Source organism: Halichoerus grypus, chromosome 9 (assembly GCF_964656455.1).
Source record: "Halichoerus grypus chromosome 9, mHalGry1.hap1.1, whole genome shotgun sequence".
NCBI lineage: Eukaryota > Metazoa > Chordata > Mammalia > Carnivora > Phocidae > Halichoerus > Halichoerus grypus.
This window is the reverse complement of record NC_135720.1, coordinates 111,443,760-111,460,799: the sequence shown is the minus strand read 5'-3', so window position 1 is coordinate 111,460,799 and position 17,040 is coordinate 111,443,760. Positions and strand designations below refer to the sequence as shown.

General features: G+C 46.2%; 1 protein-coding gene across 1 annotated transcript; it reads left to right on the top strand.

Annotated features, from left to right (window-relative positions):
* The first annotated feature begins 10,565 nt into the window (after nucleotides 1–10,565).
* Nucleotides 10,566–15,923, top strand: PIM1 (Pim-1 proto-oncogene, serine/threonine kinase). Its single transcript, XM_036074349.2, has 6 exons — nucleotides 10,566–11,037; nucleotides 11,145–11,251; nucleotides 11,361–11,411; nucleotides 11,503–11,869; nucleotides 13,448–13,624; nucleotides 14,382–15,923. The coding sequence occupies exons 1-6, from the start codon at nucleotides 10,956–10,958 to the stop codon at nucleotides 14,537–14,539; spliced, it is 942 nt and encodes a 313-aa protein (XP_035930242.1). The 5' UTR covers nucleotides 10,566–10,955; the 3' UTR covers nucleotides 14,540–15,923.
* The last annotated feature ends 1,117 nt before the right edge of the window (nucleotides 15,924–17,040 follow it).

Sequence of the window (17,040 nt, the reverse complement as noted above, 5' to 3'; positions counted from 1 at the left end):
TAAGATTACACAACTTCTAAGTGGCTGAGTCAGGATTGAAACCCATCTCTGTCTGACTCCAAAATCTGTGCTCATACTGAGCATGAAAGAGTAATTTCTTAAACAAACACTTTAATGGTTAACATCTAAAGATGGTTATAGAGTCATCTAAAAATAAGATTGTCTTGTCATAGTCTTGGATGGGAGTTCCTGGATTTCAGAGCCAGTATTTTTGTAAATTTTTTACAAAGCATATTAGCTGAGAGGCGCCTGGCTGGCTCAGTCAGCAGAGCATGCAACTCTTGATCTCAGGGTTGTAAGTTCAAGTCCCACGATGAGGGTAGGTTTTCCTTAAAAAATAAATTAAATTAAATTATTAAAAAAGCGAATTAGGGGCACCTGGGTGGCTCAGTCGTTAAGCGTCTGCCTTCGGCTCAGGTCATGATCCCAGGGTCCTGGGATCGAGGCCCACGTTGAGCTCCCTGCTCCTCGGGAAGCCTGCTTCTCCCTCTCCACTCCCGCTGCTTGTGTTCCCTTTTTTGCTGTCTCTCTCTCTGTCAAATAAATAAATAAAATCTTAAAAAAAATAAATAAAAGCGAATTAGTTGTCTAGGGTTGTCATAATAAAGTACCATAATCTGGTGGTTTAAGCAAAAAAATTCATTTTTCTCACGATTCTGGAGACCAGAAGTCTGAGATCAAGGTGTTGACAGTGTTGGTTTCTTCTGAAGCCTCTCTTTTTGGCTTGGAGATGGCTCTCTTCCTTTCTTTGGCTTCATGTGGTCTTCCTTCTGTCCCTTATCTCTCTCTCCCTCTCTCTTTTTTTTTTTTTCCTTTGGTCCTTACCTCTTCTTATAAGAACACTAGTCATATTGAACTGGGGCTCACCCATATGACCTCATTGTACCTTAATTACCTCTTTGAAGGTCTTATCTCCAAATACACATTCTGAGGTACTGGGAGGTTAGGAGCTCAACATATGAATTTTGACGTGGGGGAGACACTATTTAGCCCATAACATAAGGTGAACTAAAGGTGCTAATCATTACATGAAGAGAGGTGCATAAGGGTATGCTTACCATGCCTTTTATCTTGCCTTACCATGTTCATTCCTATAGTTGTTTAAGAAATATTTATGAATACCCACTATGCTCAAAAATTGATACTAAGCTAAGAAAAACAAAACTGTGGAGAACAGTCCCTGCCTTCAAGGAGCTCACAATCTCTCTGAAGAGCCATTTAGACACCATAGGTTGTCAAGCTCAAAAACACATCAATGGCACCGGGAGGGCTTGTTAAAATACAGATCACTGGACCCCGCCCCTAGAGTTTCTGATTCAGTGGGTCTGGAGTGGGCCCAAGAATTTGCATTTCTACCAAGTTTCCAGGTGCTGCTGGTCTGGAGAGACCACATACTTTCAGAACTACTGAGCAAGACGTATCACGATCACACATGACATACACGATTGAGGTGGCGCAGGTGCTCAGAGGGCACAGAGGAGGGGCCATTTTCTGTTTTCATGCTGTAACAGCTGAGGAGACAACTGGGAAAGTCCCTTTGCACCTGAAAATTACCCAGAAAAAGTTTTAGCATTGAGACCTTGACCTTGGAAACATATTATGGTAAGAAGCAATGCATTGTCTATACCATTAATTTGCTACTTGGTAAATACTACCTTTTATTACTAATTATATCTCTATAAGAAAAGAGAAAGTGCCTGGGGGTAGCAATCAAGCCTGGGCTCTATCTTTGCTCTGAAAGTGCTATGGGAACTTTGGCAAAGTTCCTGTCTCTGAGATTTGGTTTTGGTCATCTAGAAAACTAAGAAGATTATATGAGAAGATATTTAAGTTTCCCTACAGCTCAATCTTTATGATTCTCTATCTTACCTTATCAGGATAAAAAGATCCTTAAACAGGAACTAGGACCATACCTTTTGTCTCTATGCATCTTGATGGTACTTCACACAGTACCTTGAACATAGTAGCTGTTCAGTGAATGTCTATTGACTAATTGACTGAATCACGCAATACCAATGCAAGACACAAGAGATTCTTGTCTCATTGCTATAAACGTGATAGCTTCCCCTTACCCTAAGACTAACCTTTACCACAGAAGCTTAGCTGTCAGAAGCTCTGGTTTTCAGCAGCCATTCCACTTTGCCACCACCACTCACTCACAGGGTTAACTTTCAACATTGTTTCAATCCCCATTCATTTCTCTTTGGGCACAATACTGAAGGAAATTATCCACTAATTCCATTGTCTTTCCATTCATTACCTTGCTTCCTGATTTTATTTAATCTGGCTCATGGCACTCTGTGCTTTGAGCATCACCTCTAATGCACAAAGAGCTGCCCCTAACATTGTCTATCCTCTTAATCAGCATGTGTTCCATGAATTATGGCTTGTGACTCTCTCACCTGTGGACCTTGGACAAGTTATGTAACTTCCTGGGTATAATAATTAAGAGGATTAAAGAAAAAATATAAATATATGTGTCATATGAATATCTCTGGTACATAATATGTATATGCCATATGTATGGCATATACAGTGATTAATTACAATAGTGCTTAGCACATAGTAAATGCTTGATTTTTTTTTTTTTTAAGATTTTATTTATTTGACAGAGAGAGACACAGCGAGAGCAGGATCACAAGCAAGGGGAGTGGGAGAGGGAGAAGCAGGCTTCCCGCTGAGCAGGGAGCCCGATGTGGGACTCGATCCCGGGACCCCGGGATCATGACCTGAGCCGAAGGCAGACGCTTAACGACCGAGCCACCCAGGCGCCCAGTAAATGCTTGATTAATGATAGATGTTACCTTTATACATCTGACTGTACCTACTTCTCTAAGCCTTTGGTTTAGGAACCTGGCAATCTTAATTTATAAAAGTGCTTTTCTGAGAGGGGTGCCTGGGTGGCTCAGTTAGTTGGGCGTCCAACTCTTGGTTTCAGCTCAGGTCATGATCTCAAGGTCGTGGGTTTGAGCCCCACACTGGGCTCTGTGCTCAGCGCGGAGTCTGCTTGAGATTCTCTCTCTCTTCTTCTGCCCCCCTTGCCAAAGTAAGTGAGTAGATCTTTAGGGGAAAATAGTGCCTTTCTGAGAAAGGCAAAGATTTACTCTGAAGTCTGTATTCTCCAAAGAGCAAACAGCCACTTGTCTTTTCATTATAATACATAGTAAAAAGTGGCAGGGGCAAAGATTAAGACAGGGGAAATTCACAGGATCTTATGTGTTCTCTTTTGGGTTTAATTCAATTTAGTTTTTTAAAAATTACCTGTTTAGTACCTCCCAAAGGGAGGTGCCTGGTCTTAAAAAGTTTATAATATAGTCTCTGCACTTGAAGAGCTTATGGTTTCATTGGGGAAACATGGGTTCTTTCATGGCAGACACTCCATGCTTGCTGCTCTTAAAGATGATGCTATGATGACAATCAATGCTTAGATAAAAGAATATGATTGTGTCAGATCACTAGTACAAATAATTGCTGTGAGTTTAAGAACTATTGACTGGAAGATCAGGAAAAACTGCAAGAAGTCCAAATGGACTTGAGTCAGTCAGAAAGTATAGACTGAACTTGGGCTTATGTATGTAATCTGGGCAAAGTATGCAATCTGCATTGTCTTTACAGCCCTTCACAAGAGGACTGGCTATTTGCCAATATAATTCCCATTCCTAAGAGTGACTTCAGAGATAACCCTAATGACTGCCAGGGATGAGTTTGATTCTCATTTAGTGAGTGAATATCTCTCTAATAAAGTAAGATCACTGAATACAGAAGCAAACTTAACCTAGCCAGGGGAAAGTAACATCATTTCTATAAAGAGGACAACACAGCTGGGGCACCTGGGTGGTGCAGCCAGTTGAGCGACCAACTCTTGGTTTGGCTCAGGCCCTGATCTCAGGGTCATGAGAACAAGCCCCGCATCGGGCTCAACGCTCAGTGTGGAGTCCGCTTAAGATTTTCTCTCCCTCAAAAAGAATGAAGTAATCTCCAAGCAAATTTTCCATTCCAAGAAGAATGCTAAATTTGTGTCATTATTTTGAAAATTAGTTAATCAAAAATGTTTATTTACATTAAAAAGTCCTGAAGCACTATATTGTGAAAAACATAGTAAAAAAAAAAAAAAAAGATTTTCTCTCCCTCTTCCTCTGCCCCTCCCCCACTCATACGCATTATCTCCCCTCTTCTCTAAAAATAAATAAATAGATAAATAAATAGCTCTTTAAAAAAAAAAAGAGGACAACACAGCTCATCCTAGAGTGAGCAAGACTGTACTTAGACATTAAAAAGAATCTTTGACAAAGTTATACATGGAGGGCCATAAAAAATGGTCCCATGTTTGTAGTACAATTCTGTGTTTGGCTGTGGTGAGCTTTCCATGTTTGTTTTAGCACCCAACCTAAAAAAGAGAACTAAAACAGAGTTGGAAAAGAGGAAGTATATGTTGAAAATGTAAGTTTCTCCAAATTATCTAGTGGATTTCATCCAATCATGTTAATTCATGTCTTCTTTGTCATTTGGATCTTGAACACCCTATGTGTTAGCCACAGCATAAGCTATTATTCCTAAACCATTAGCTTCAAGAGATGATTTGAATAGAGAATCTTCCTAGTCTCTTCTTCAGTAAAGACTGAAATAAAGTTTACATCTATTTCGTCTCTCTCTTTCACCTTTTGCATTGTGACATCAGGAGGTCCTACTGATTTCTCCCTCTGGCTTTCTGCTTTTGATTTATTTAAGGAAACTTTTTTTTTTTTTAAGATTTATTTATTTATTTTAGAGAGAGAGAGTATGAGCAGGAGGGGCAGAGGGAGAGGGAGAGAGAATCTCAAGCAGACTCTGCTCTGAGTGCAGAGCCCAACTCAGGACTTGATCCCAGGACTCTGAGATCATGACCTGAGCTGAAACCAAGAGTCCAGTGCTTAACCGGCTGCACTACCCAGGCGCCCCTGATTTATTTAAAGAAACTTTTATTCGTTCATTTCTCACATTATAGGGAATGCAAAAGAACAAAATACTAAGAATCTTTTGCTTCAATTCCTGACTTTACTCAGCCCATTCCCTCTCTCTACCTGTTCATATCTTATTCATTCTTTAAGGTTCACATTAAGTTCTACATCCTCATGGAGCCTTCCTTGACTTCCACCTCCTCTGAACCCTGCCCCTGTGGATGATACTCTCAGAATTTAATCATAGAACACCTTGTTAAATTCCTTAAACTCATCGCGTGTTCCTTGGAAAAGTGGAATGTCATGGTGGGTAGGAGACGGCTCTGCCATGTAGCCTTGGACAAATGACTTCTCTTAGTTTCTGTTTATCTGTAAGCCAGTGAGGATAGTAAAACTGCCCATGCCATAAGATTTATATGAGGATCCACAGAAAGTGCTTATAAAAATGCCTAGGACATCTTTGACGCTCAGTTAATGTTGGCTGTATTACAGTGTCTCTTCTGCTCCACCAGACCCATGCTCAGCACTTAGCCTTTATGTTCAACGAAAGGGTGGTTTCTGCCCTTAATATGTTTATAATCTAGTTGTAGAGACTGAACACATACAGAAAAGTAAGGCTGTTTACTATTAAATGACAAATGAGATATACAATAAACATGTTTTCACTGGCATCTTTTTGAGGGCTTAACAAGATGTGTCACGGAATCTTTTTTTTTTTTTAAGATTTTATTTCAGAGAGAGAGAGCGCGTGCAAGCATGAGCTGGGGTGGGGGGGACAGAGGGAGAAGTAGACCCCCCTCGCCCCCGCCACTGAGCAGGGAGCCCAAGAGTGGGGCTCAATCCCAGAACCCCGGGATCATGACCTGAGCAGAAGGCAGACGGCTTAACCAACTGAGCCATCCAGGTGCTCCTATCACGAAATCAAAGCAATTTTTTTCATTAACCTAGATGCACTCTGTGGCTTTTCCAAGTTTTACATCAGCAATTTAATTCTTTTTAAAAGATGGCAGACAATCCTCTCACCAACATCCAAATATATGACATTCTCTCTCTCTCTCTCTCACATGCACACACACACACACCAAACATGATGGCCCCTTTTCTCCATCAGTTAGACATGCAGGGTTTTTATTCATGTGCCTGGTCTTTTTGATCTGAGGCATACATTTTCCCAGTCTTCTAATAAGGTATTTTGTAACAGTCTCCAAGCTTCCTGTAGTCTTAATACATTCTTAGCTACTCCTTTTTGTTTTTACCTATCGAGTAAATGCTCAGGAACTATAAAATCTTTGTGTACAGTGCCTTCAATAAATATTAATTATTTTTACTCGAATTTTCAGTGCTGAATATGTAAAATTCCAAAAATAAATCTAGGTTATGTTTATTTCTTTTAAAAAAATGAATTGGTAATGAACTTAAATATACTTTGCCAGATAATAAAAACACTTTCTTCAGCTTTGCTGAGGAAACTGAAAACAAAGACATTTATAAACTTGAAACAAATGTCACATCTTATCAAGGACAAGAACCAGTTCTAACTTGACTGCATAGATTCCCTGACCCTTCTGAAGTTGGGACACTCTGGATTTCCTAGCTGTCCACCACTACCATGATTATTTCAACTTTAAAAAGAGGTTTTACTTCAGTCTTTTAAAATTGAGATTGTTCCATGTCTTACAGTCTGTAGTGGATTTTTACACATATTCCACACATATGAACTATATGTGAAATTTAAATTTTTCTAAATAACCTTACGACTGTTGAGGTAATTGGAGTTATTTTTAAAGTATAGGAAGCAGCTGGCTTTCTCCAAATTTTCTCCTTTCTTTTTATTTCACCAAACGAGGAGTAAAATAAAAAATAATGGTGAATGTTTCACAGTTAAACTTTTTAAAAAAAATACAGTAATTCGTATACCTGAAACTAATGTAACATTGTGTGCCAACCACACTTCAATTAAAAAAAAAACAAAACAGTAATTCTTTTTTTAGGAGAGAAATAAGAGATGCAGATCCAAATTATTTCCACCCGATTAATTGCAAATAGCTTATAGAGAAAATGCTATACAGCCCTACTTATTATATGAGTGCATCAGCTAGACTCAGAGGTACTTTAAAAAAGGGTACAGGCACCCCTTTCAAACTTACTTCTTCTAAACTTCTGGGATTACAGAAATTGCTTAAGTCATTCCTTTGACAATGACTTGATTAAATCTGTATCAGGTGGGATATGAAAACCACCTGAGGATTAATGTGGCTGTCGTTCAAATTAACATTAACAAATTCTTCCCTTTCCAGAGAATTGTAAGCATGATTATGGCCCTTATGTTTCCAAAAGCACTTGTCATTTAATTATTAGCATGGTTTTTCTGATTCTTTGTTAGATTCTTTGAAACAGCAAAGGCAGTGATTGTTTTTATTATTAGAACTACATTTTGATGAATAAAAACATCAAGTTCCCTACCCTCGAAGAGTAACTTTTAATGCAAAATATACTTGAATGTTTAATAATTATCTTTAAAAGCAGTTTTAAGTAAATAAAAGCTCTTTGCCAAGCAAGGTCCATGTTTTGTAACTTCCAGCTGTGAAGCAGCCACCATATAAAGCAGACATATTAAATGTTAATCACTTTAGCTCTACCTAATTAAATATTTAGCCCTACAAAGATCTAGAGAAAGTGAAAAAGGTTGAACTTGATTTAATGTACACAATTATTTTGAATCACATTCTCTCCCTGGATGATTACAATCAAGTGATATACCTAGTATTTCACCTTTGGAACCTCCAAGGTGCAAGACCATTCCAAAATCATTATTGTCACAATCACAATCATCATTACTGCCATCACAGCTAATATTTATTAGAAGCTTACTCTGTGCTAGGCTATGTGTTTTACATGCAGACTTTTATTTGCTCCTTACAACAGCCCTATGAGGTAGGTGCTATTATCTTCATTTAGAGTCTAAAGCTTAGAAAGGTTAAATAACTTAAAAAAAAGAAAGAAAAGAAAAGAAAGGTTAAGTAACTTGATGAATGTCACATAACTAGTAGGTGCCAGATCCCAGATTTGAAAGCAGACTAACCAGGTTAAACCCCTTGCTCCTAAACTTTCCTTTATTTTGTCCAAGTCCGCTTAATTCACTTAAATTTGGTATAAATTGACTTTAATCATGGCCTTTTTGTTAGGACTCATTTTGGTCTTCCCCTTCAGTACACATGTTGTCCAAGAAATGTTGGACAAGAGAAGTATATGTCAAGGAATAGGAAAGCAAGGTATAAATAATTGAAAAGTTAATTAACGGGCGCCTGGGTGGCTCAGTCGGTGAAGCGTCTGCCTTCGGCTCAGGTCCTGATCCCAGGGTCCTGGGATCGAGTCCCACATCGGGCTCGCTGCTCAGCGGGAGGCCTGCTTCTCCTTCTCCCACTCCCCCTGCTTGTGTTCCCTCTCTTGCTGTCTCTCTCTCTGTCAAATAAATAAATAAAAATCTTTAAATAAAAAAAAGTTAATTAACAAAGATTTAAAAAAAAAAAAGCCAAACCCATGATTGTCGGATGAGGAGTGGACGGTGAAGAATGCTTGGAGTTATTTAACAATCGGGTCCTCCTGAAGGCTGGAAAGGCTTTAATTAAAAGTGAAGAGGTGAGGGCATCCTCAGAACAGGATGAATGACTCTGCAAAGGCAGAATGTCTGGAAAGTGCTAGGTGAGTGGGAGCATGTGGGGATGGTCCAGCAGGGCTTGAAAAAGCAGAGGGAGGGTAAAGGGGATTGGAAGTGCTGGGTCACATACATTTCCACTTGATGTCTTACTCAGTACCAAGGACAGTTTTAGACCCTGATAACAGGAAATCTTTGAATACTCTGAGTTGAATTTGGGTCATTTCATCTCTTCCTCCTTCAGCTGTTGTATGAACCTCTGTCATCCTACTTATGTTTCATTTTCCTATCTGCAAAAAGGGAATAATTCTTGTTCTCTTGGGTTTTCTCCTAGTTATCAAAAATGAGAGTTAGGCCATAGCACACAAACAAAAGGAAGATGCAGAATTGTATAAGATAGATTCCTAAAAGCTGTAAAATATCTGGGCACATCTTTATAAAACGAGCACTGTAGAAAACTTTCAATGAAGCATTTAAATTCATTAATGATTGCAGCTATAACAGATCCTGGAACCTCATTTCTCCTTTAAGTGGTAGGAACTTGAAAAATATTAAAATGGGATGCAGTAGGCTTTCAGTTACTTAGGCCACTGACAATTCAATTTATGGATTACACAGAATTTTAATTTACTCATTTCACACGTCGTTATCAACTCTACATGAAGTTTAAAAGGACAAAGGATGAAAGTGGAATTGGCCAGTTTTCCGTGTTATTTCCATGGTGGGGCAGAGAGTGGGGGGATTTCCTTTGAGACAAGACTCGGTGCAGCCAATAATTGCTAGTATTGCCAGACTGGTAATAACAGGCTGATGAAAAGGTGAATACAACGTGAAAACTCTGATTAAATCAAGCGCACCCTCCCACCCTCGTTTTACAGGAGGAATTTTCCTCTCTCTCCCGCCCTCACAGAAGGGGCTGAGACAGCATCTGGCATCATAATACGAACATTTGTTTCGTGATTCCTCTTTACCGGGCACTCTTAACACACCACTTCTTAGGAATCAGGATTCACTGGTACTTTTCTGCATTTTTTACATAAACGTCGGCTTGAGAATCTGGGGGCTGATTTTTTCACCAGCTGTCAGAACCGGGATCTGGACCCCTCCCCCGAATACGCCGAGCTCTCCCCCAGTTTTATTCCAGGCCTGTGACACCTCCACTCCCTCGGTGAAACCGCCGTGACTCACATCTTGCAGATCCGTCGCCCCCCACGCGCCCCCAGCACACAACCCCCGAGGACCCAACCCGAGCCCACAGCGCCTCGTGAACACGCCCAAGCCGACTTGGAGGTCTCGGGTCTGAGTCACACAGAAGGACCACCCTCGTGGCATTCCCCCCCGCCCAGTCCCTCACACCCCGGCGCGCCGGCCGCCCGGTCTCCCCGCCTGACACACCGACGCCCGTCGTCTCTGCGTAACTTGTTATGCTCCAGCTCGAGCCCTTGACCCAAAAACCTCCGAGAAACAGAGAGACGCAGAGCCGGCCTCGGGCGGCCTTTGATGGCTTTGTTATTGTTTGGGTTTGAATCGATACGCCCCTCCCCATCCTTCCTCCCTCGCCGCTCGACACCCAGCTCCCGCCTCCACTCACGCCCCGCGCCCCTCCCCCTCCATTTTGGCGCCTTTTCCTTCCCGCCACGTCGTGGAGGCGTAGAGACCATTCTGACCGCGAAGGCGGGGCGGGGCGTGGGCGTGGCGCGCCGCGTTATGCAGATCAGTCGGCTTCTGGTTGGCTGGAGACGGGCCGGCGGGGGCGGGGCCGGGGCGCGGCGACTGAGCGCGCGGGGCGGGGGCCGAGGGGAGGCGCCCTGTCCCGCCGCTTCCCCACCCCCTCTCCTCCCTCCTCGGGCCCGGCAGCCCGGCTCCCCGCCTAGGCCTCCCGGAGAGGCCCCGCCCCATCCCCGCCCGCCCGCGCGCCCCCCCACCCGCCGGCGCGCTCCGCCCCTTTACTCCTGGCGGCTGGGCGAGCCGGGCGTCTGCTGCAGCGGCCGCGGTGGCGGAGGAGGCCCGAGAGGACTTGGCGGCAGCGGCGGCGGCGGCGGCGGTGGCGGGACCGGCAGAAGCAGCAGCAGCTACAAGCTCCCAGTGCCGCGGCGCTGCCGCACGAGCCCCACGAGCCGCCCACCCCGCCGCCCTCGGCGCTCCCTGACCCCACCGGCGTGTCCGCCAGCCGCCAGCCCCGGCAGCGCCCCCAGTCGTCCTCCGACTCGCCCTCGGCCTTCCGCGCCAGCCGCAGCCGCAGCCGCAACGCCACCCGCAGCCTCAGCCCCAGCCTTAGGCACAGCCACCGGCACAACCCCAGCCCCAGCTCCTGCTGCAGCTCCTCCAGACACAGTTCCTACGCCGACACCCTGGAGGTGGGGATGCTCTTGTCCAAAATCAACTCGCTTGCCCACCTGCGCGCCGCGCCCTGCAACGACCTGCACGCCACCAAGCTGGCGCCCGGTGAGCGCCCCCCCCCCAGCCCGAGATGGCGAGGCGGCTGGACCCCTAGGGTGAGAGCTGGGGGTTCGCGGGCCGGCACTGAGTCCCCTGTGCCTCCCCTTTCCTAGGCAAGGAGAAGGAGCCCCTGGAGTCGCAGTACCAGGTGGGCCCGCTACTGGGCAGCGGCGGCTTTGGCTCGGTCTACTCAGGCATCCGTGTCGCCGACAACTTGCCGGTGAGTGGGCGCCCCGCCGTGGGGAGGGCGCGCTGGGCAGGGGGGCGCCTGGGTGTGCTTTGGCCCCGGCGAGAGGATCTCATGGAGACTCTTTGGGGGGGGGTTTCAGGTGGCCATCAAGCACGTGGAGAAGGACCGGATTTCCGACTGGGGAGAACTGGTGAGTGCCCTGGAGGGAGCGACCCCTAGGATGGGTGGGACGAGGGGCACCCTCCGACTCCCGCACTAAGGCAGCCCCCTCGCCCCTGCAGCCCAATGGCACCCGAGTGCCCATGGAAGTGGTCCTGCTGAAGAAGGTGAGCTCGGGCTTCTCCGGCGTCATCAGGCTCTTGGACTGGTTCGAGAGGCCCGACAGTTTCGTCTTGATCCTGGAGAGGCCCGAGCCGGTGCAAGACCTCTTCGACTTTATCACGGAAAGGGGGGCCCTGCAGGAGGAGCTGGCCCGCAGCTTCTTCTGGCAGGTGCTGGAGGCTGTGCGGCACTGCCACAGTTGCGGGGTGCTCCACCGCGACATCAAGGACGAGAACATCCTCATCGACCTCAATCGCGGCGAGCTCAAGCTCATCGACTTCGGGTCGGGGGCGCTGCTCAAGGACACCGTCTACACGGACTTCGACGGTGAGCCAGGCCTGGGGGGGAGCTGCCGGGGGGGGGATCTGCCCAGGTGACTTGGCCTTGCCTGGAGGCCTCGGCCGGCTTCCCTCTCCGGCCCTTTGTAAAGGTCATCGGGCCGTCTGGCTCGATGCTAGCAGGGGTGGGGCGAAGGAGAGCTTCCGAGCGTAGTAGAGCCGGAGATTTCCAGCCAGCTGAACCTGTCATGTTTCTGGCATGATTTTATTTTTTAAGTGGAATTCAGTGGGTTCCAAGCTTTCCCGATGAATAAGAGGTTGTGGGCAACCGGCCGTAGCCCAGATTTCTGAAGTCTGACCCAGTTTCCCCGCCAGTAAAAGGATGGGGGGTGGGGGAGGGAGGAGAGGGCGGGAGAGATGAAAATTGATGCCGGTTTTGTAATTTTTGTTTTGTGTTCTAAAGGAGTTTTCTGTAAGGTTAGTTTGTAGAGCTGCAGTTTTTCTCCCCTTTGATCTAGGGACGGATAAAGGAATAGAAACCGTTTCACTAAATATTTTTGTTGAGCTTTTTCTTTTATTTATTTTTTGGCGTTGAGGGGTGAGGGAGTCGGGAATGAATGTTGTGAAATAAGATCTCTTGCTGGTTTTGAAAATTAGTTGGGTGTCTCCGCAGAGAGGATGAACAACCTATCCTAGGGAGGGGCTTGGAGCGGGTTCTTTCAGAAAAGATGGAATAGAGAGCCTGAGATCAAAGCAAAGGAGGGTGGGTCGTCATCTGAGCGGCTTAACCTAACAAACGACAGCCTTTCAAAACTTGTGACTGGGGCTTGTGGTTTGTGTTTATTTGCCCTTGGAGGACGCTGGGTTGGGCTGCATTTTTTTTGTATTTAACAGTTAATGGCTGGCCGGGTCCTCCCTTGTTTTTTCCTCCGAGTCTTTGCTGCCCCCTGGTGAGCACAAGCGGGATGGCCCCCACTTTTTTTTTTTTTTTTTACAACCCAAAGTTTGTAAACAGGAATCACGTGGTCTGAAACCCGCTCTGCAGCTCTACCTTTCCAGTGAGGGGAAGAGAGAGGGTGTGGGTATCTGCTTCTGCACGCATAGGGCGGGGAGGAAGCCTCCTAAAGGGCACCCTGACTTAAGATACAGTATATTGTGTAAGTGCCCTCGACTGGATCGTATCTGAGAGGAGATCTCACCCAGGCACCTGGGCCACCTTAATGCAGTTTAAGGATAGTCTGCGGGATAGCTCCCGTGATTGTGTGTAGACATTCATCCCTTCATCCCATTGTGGGTGGTCCTAACAAATACACGCCTCAGGCTTTGGGTTTGTGGCCAGCCCTGTTTGTTTCTTGGAGCAGTTTTATAAAGAATTTTGGTTTATGGTCTGGACCGGTAGGGAGGTGGGTGGGTAAGCTTTGGGTTGGAGAGATGCTATAAGCCACTCATCCGCTCCTTTTAGCCTACGGGGAAAATGAAGTTAGCACAGCTCCTGTCCTGGGAGAAGTGGAGGGGTGTTCTGTTTTGTTTTAAGGAGTCGTCAATCAGTATACCACTGAGTATGTGAGTTGCTTTGTTTTATTTTTGCTACAAGCGTGTTCTCCTTTTCTATTCCCCCGGCTCCCAGGGACCCGAGTGTATAGTCCTCCAGAGTGGATCCGCCACCATCGCTACCATGGCAGGTCGGCGGCTGTCTGGTCCCTGGGGATCCTGCTGTACGATATGGTCTGTGGAGATATTCCTTTTGAGCACGATGAGGAGATCATCAGGGGCCAAGTTTTCTTCAGGCAGAGGGTCTCTTCAGGTAACTTTTGGGAAGCCCCCTGTTGAGGAGAAGGAGGAATCCCAAGGCAGTCAGTCGTCAGGGGACAGTCTCTGAATTCCGGAGAGCGTCACCTCTCCAGGGGATGCCACAGCCCTTAGCAGTCCTCGGCCGGTGAATCGGGAGCGCCGGCGCTCAGGAATTGAATGCTTTGCACTTACGCGTTCTTTGAGAGGTCAGAGAAGGAGCATGTGTGAGGATATTAAGAAAAGACCCATCTAGTTTCAATGAAAGGTTTTTTGTTGTTTCTTTTTAAGTACCAACAGTCCCTATCCCTCAGCTCCTGGTTGTTTTGCCAGGGAGTGAAAAGTTTAGGGTTCTTTGAGCCTTCTCCCTTAAGGCAGACTCTCTAAATATTGCGGTTCCAGTGACCTCATTGTGGGTGGTGTTCATATTTGTAAGTTGTAGGTGAATTGAATCACCTCATCATGCTCACTGATGTCTCATCAAAATCCCTTGTCATCATTCTTCCTATTTCTAGTGAGTGGGTGTCGTGGGAAAGGCCCCAGCTATTGAAGTTTGAAAACCACAGGTTTAAGAGGGGAGCTTTTTTTTTTTGGCTGAAAGCAGATTGGAGGATCCAGATCTTATTACCTTCCCATTGAATTAATAAGAGTTCTAGAAGTTCCTGGTCTCTCTTGGACCCCAGACTTGTGGGCCCCTGGGAGGCAAATTAGCAAGACCTTTGCATTGCAAAAACAAGTTGAGTCATACATAACCTCTGTCTTGTTTTCTGCAGAGTGTCAGCATCTCATTAGATGGTGCTTGGCCCTAAGACCATCAGATCGGCCATCCTTCGAAGAAATCCAGAACCATCCATGGATGCAAGATGTCCTCCTGCCCCAGGAAACAGCTGAGATCCATCTGCACAGCCTATCACCAGGACCCAGCAAATAGCAGCTTTTCTGGCAGGTTCTCCCCTCCCCCGTCAGACCCTCGAGGGAGGGGAAGCTTCTGTTTCCAGCTTCCCGAGTACCAGTGACACTTCTCGTCCAAGCAGGACAGTGCTTGATAACAGGAACATTTACAACTCATTCCAGACCCCAGGCCCCTGGAGGTGGCCTCCCAACAGTTGCGGGGGAGAGACTCCACTCCAGGTGTCGTAGGCCTCAAATCCCCCCCGTAGATGCTCTCTCCTTCTCACAGACGTCCAGCATTGCTGGGCTCTGCAAACTCCCGGGGGTGGGGGTGGGGGGGTCAGAACCCTGCCATGGAACTGTTCCCTTCATCACGAGTTCTGCTGAATGCCGCGATGGGTCGGGTAGGGGGAAAACGGGTTGGGGTGGGATAGGACTAGCACCATTTTTAAGTCCCTGTCACCTCTTCCGACTCTTCTGAGTGCCTTCTGTGGGGACTCCGGCTGTGCTGGGAGAAATACTTGAACTTGCCTCTTTTACCTGCTGCTTCTCCAAAAATCTGCCTGGGTTTGGTTCCCTATTTTTCTCTCCTGTCCCCCTCCCCCCCATCCTTTATATGAAAGGTGCCATGGAAGAGGCTACAGGGCCAAACGCTGAGCCACCTGCCCTTTTTTTCTGCCTCCTTTAGTAAAACTCCGAGTGAACTGGTCTTCCTTTTTGGTTTTTACTTAACTGTTTCAAAGCCAAGACCTCACACACACACACACAAAATGCACAAACAATGCAAATACAACAGAAAAACTGTAAATGTGTGTACAGTTGGCATGGTAGTGTACAAAAGGATTGTAGTTGATCTAATCTTTTTTAATTTTGCCTTTAAGTTATTTTACCTGTTTTTGTTTTGTTTTTTTGTTGTTTTTGGTGGTTTTTTTTTTTTTTTTTTTTGGAAAAGATGCGCATTCTAACCCGGAGGTCAACGTTATGTATTTATTTATTTATTTATTTGGTTCCCTTCCTGCTCCAAGCTTCCACGGCTGCTGCCAGTTTTCTTTCCTCCTTTCCTCCTCTGACTTGGGGACCTTTCGGGGAGGGCTCGCTCTGTTAGGGTGACGGGTGACGGGACTCAGGCAGGACAGCTGCTACAGCTCCCTGACAGCCGCGGGGGGGCCCCTCACCGACTTCCCCCGAGCGGGGACGGGTTCCGTGGGGCGCGGGGGTGGGCATCGCTGACTGGTGTATATAGCATAGATATATGAAAAGCAATTCTGGATGGTGTGCCTTCCGGATCCTCTCTGGGGCTGTGTTTTGAGCAGTATGTAGCCTGCTGGTTTTATCTGAGTGAAATACTGTACAGGGGAATAAAAGAGATCTTATTTTTTTTTTTTTATACTTGGCGTTTTTTGAATAAAAACCTTTTGTCTTAACTTGTGGCTCTTAAGTGTTATCCGTGCAGAGGTGTGCTCGTTTCCTGAACGCTTGGGAAGCGCCTACAGAACTTGAAGCCCAAATCTGGTTTCCTTCAACAGGTCTCCTGGGATAGCCACCTTTCTGAAGTAAAGATGTGGCCAAAGGGTAGGGGTGGGGGGCAATCTTGGATGGACAGAATTGGGCCCCGGGGTTCCAACCTCTGTTGCCCCCATGCAAATTCTAGAGCTGCGCTAACAGGAAGTGTGGCCGTTCCCCGGTTGCGCTGGGCACCTTTCATGGGAGAGCCACTTAGGACTAGGGGCAGTGGAACTAGAGAACATTGCCATCACTGCGGAAAGTTCTATTGGACAGGGCTGACCTAGAAATAGCCAACAGCTCTTGCTAAACTGACGAAGCTTCCTGCTGCCGTCTCTCCTACCAGCAAGACGTTTTGGGCACGTACACGTGACATGACACGTGTTAAAAGCTTACTGAGAAACCAGATAACCTGTATTACTCTCGGTTCCCGATTCAAGTTCCCTTCACCTTTAGTGTGGGGTTGGGTCATTAATAGATGGGTGGAAATGTTTTTGACCTAAGCAGACCTGGGTTTTCCCCCTCCATTTGCTTTACAGAGCTCAGAATGGGAGTAGATGAAATGTTAGCTCTGCCGTCTTCCTACTGCTTGTGCTGGGATCAGTATTTTTAGTCTGATTTCTCTGCAGGAATCTTGAAGGCCCTTGTCCTTTTTGTGAGTTTAATTTTTTTGAAGTTGACCCTACCCCTAATGTGGGGGCTTCCCAACTCACGAGACCAAGAGTCTCATGCTCTACCGATTCAGCCAGCCAGGCGCCCCTGTGAGAGTTTAGTTTAAACTGGGTGGCAGAACCCGAATCCACTTAGTGCACATGGCCTAAATACATCCTGCTAGGCAGCATGCTGGAGCGTCTGCTGCTGTTAATTTGCATATTAAGTATTAGTAAATTTTTTTTTTCCCCCTAAATAAGCCTCAGCAGCAGTTCTAACATTCTTCCTCGCCTCGTGGGTCATCCGCGTGCGCCCTCCCCTCGGTGCACGCACACACCCTCAGGACACTGGTCAGAGGCTGTCTTGTCAGCTTGCTGGAGGGGGCCA

Coding starts and splice junctions, on each gene's coding strand:
- PIM1 (XM_036074349.2), top strand. CDS start 10,956: ATGCTCTTGTCCAAAATCAACTCGCTTGCCCACCTGCGCGCCGCGCCC. Junction 11,038..11,144: donor CGCCACCAAGCTGGCGCCCG/GTGAGCGCCCCC, acceptor CCCCTTTCCTAG/GCAAGGAGAAGGAGCCCCTG. Junction 11,412..11,502: donor TTTCCGACTGGGGAGAACTG/GTGAGTGCCCTG, acceptor TCGCCCCTGCAG/CCCAATGGCACCCGAGTGCC.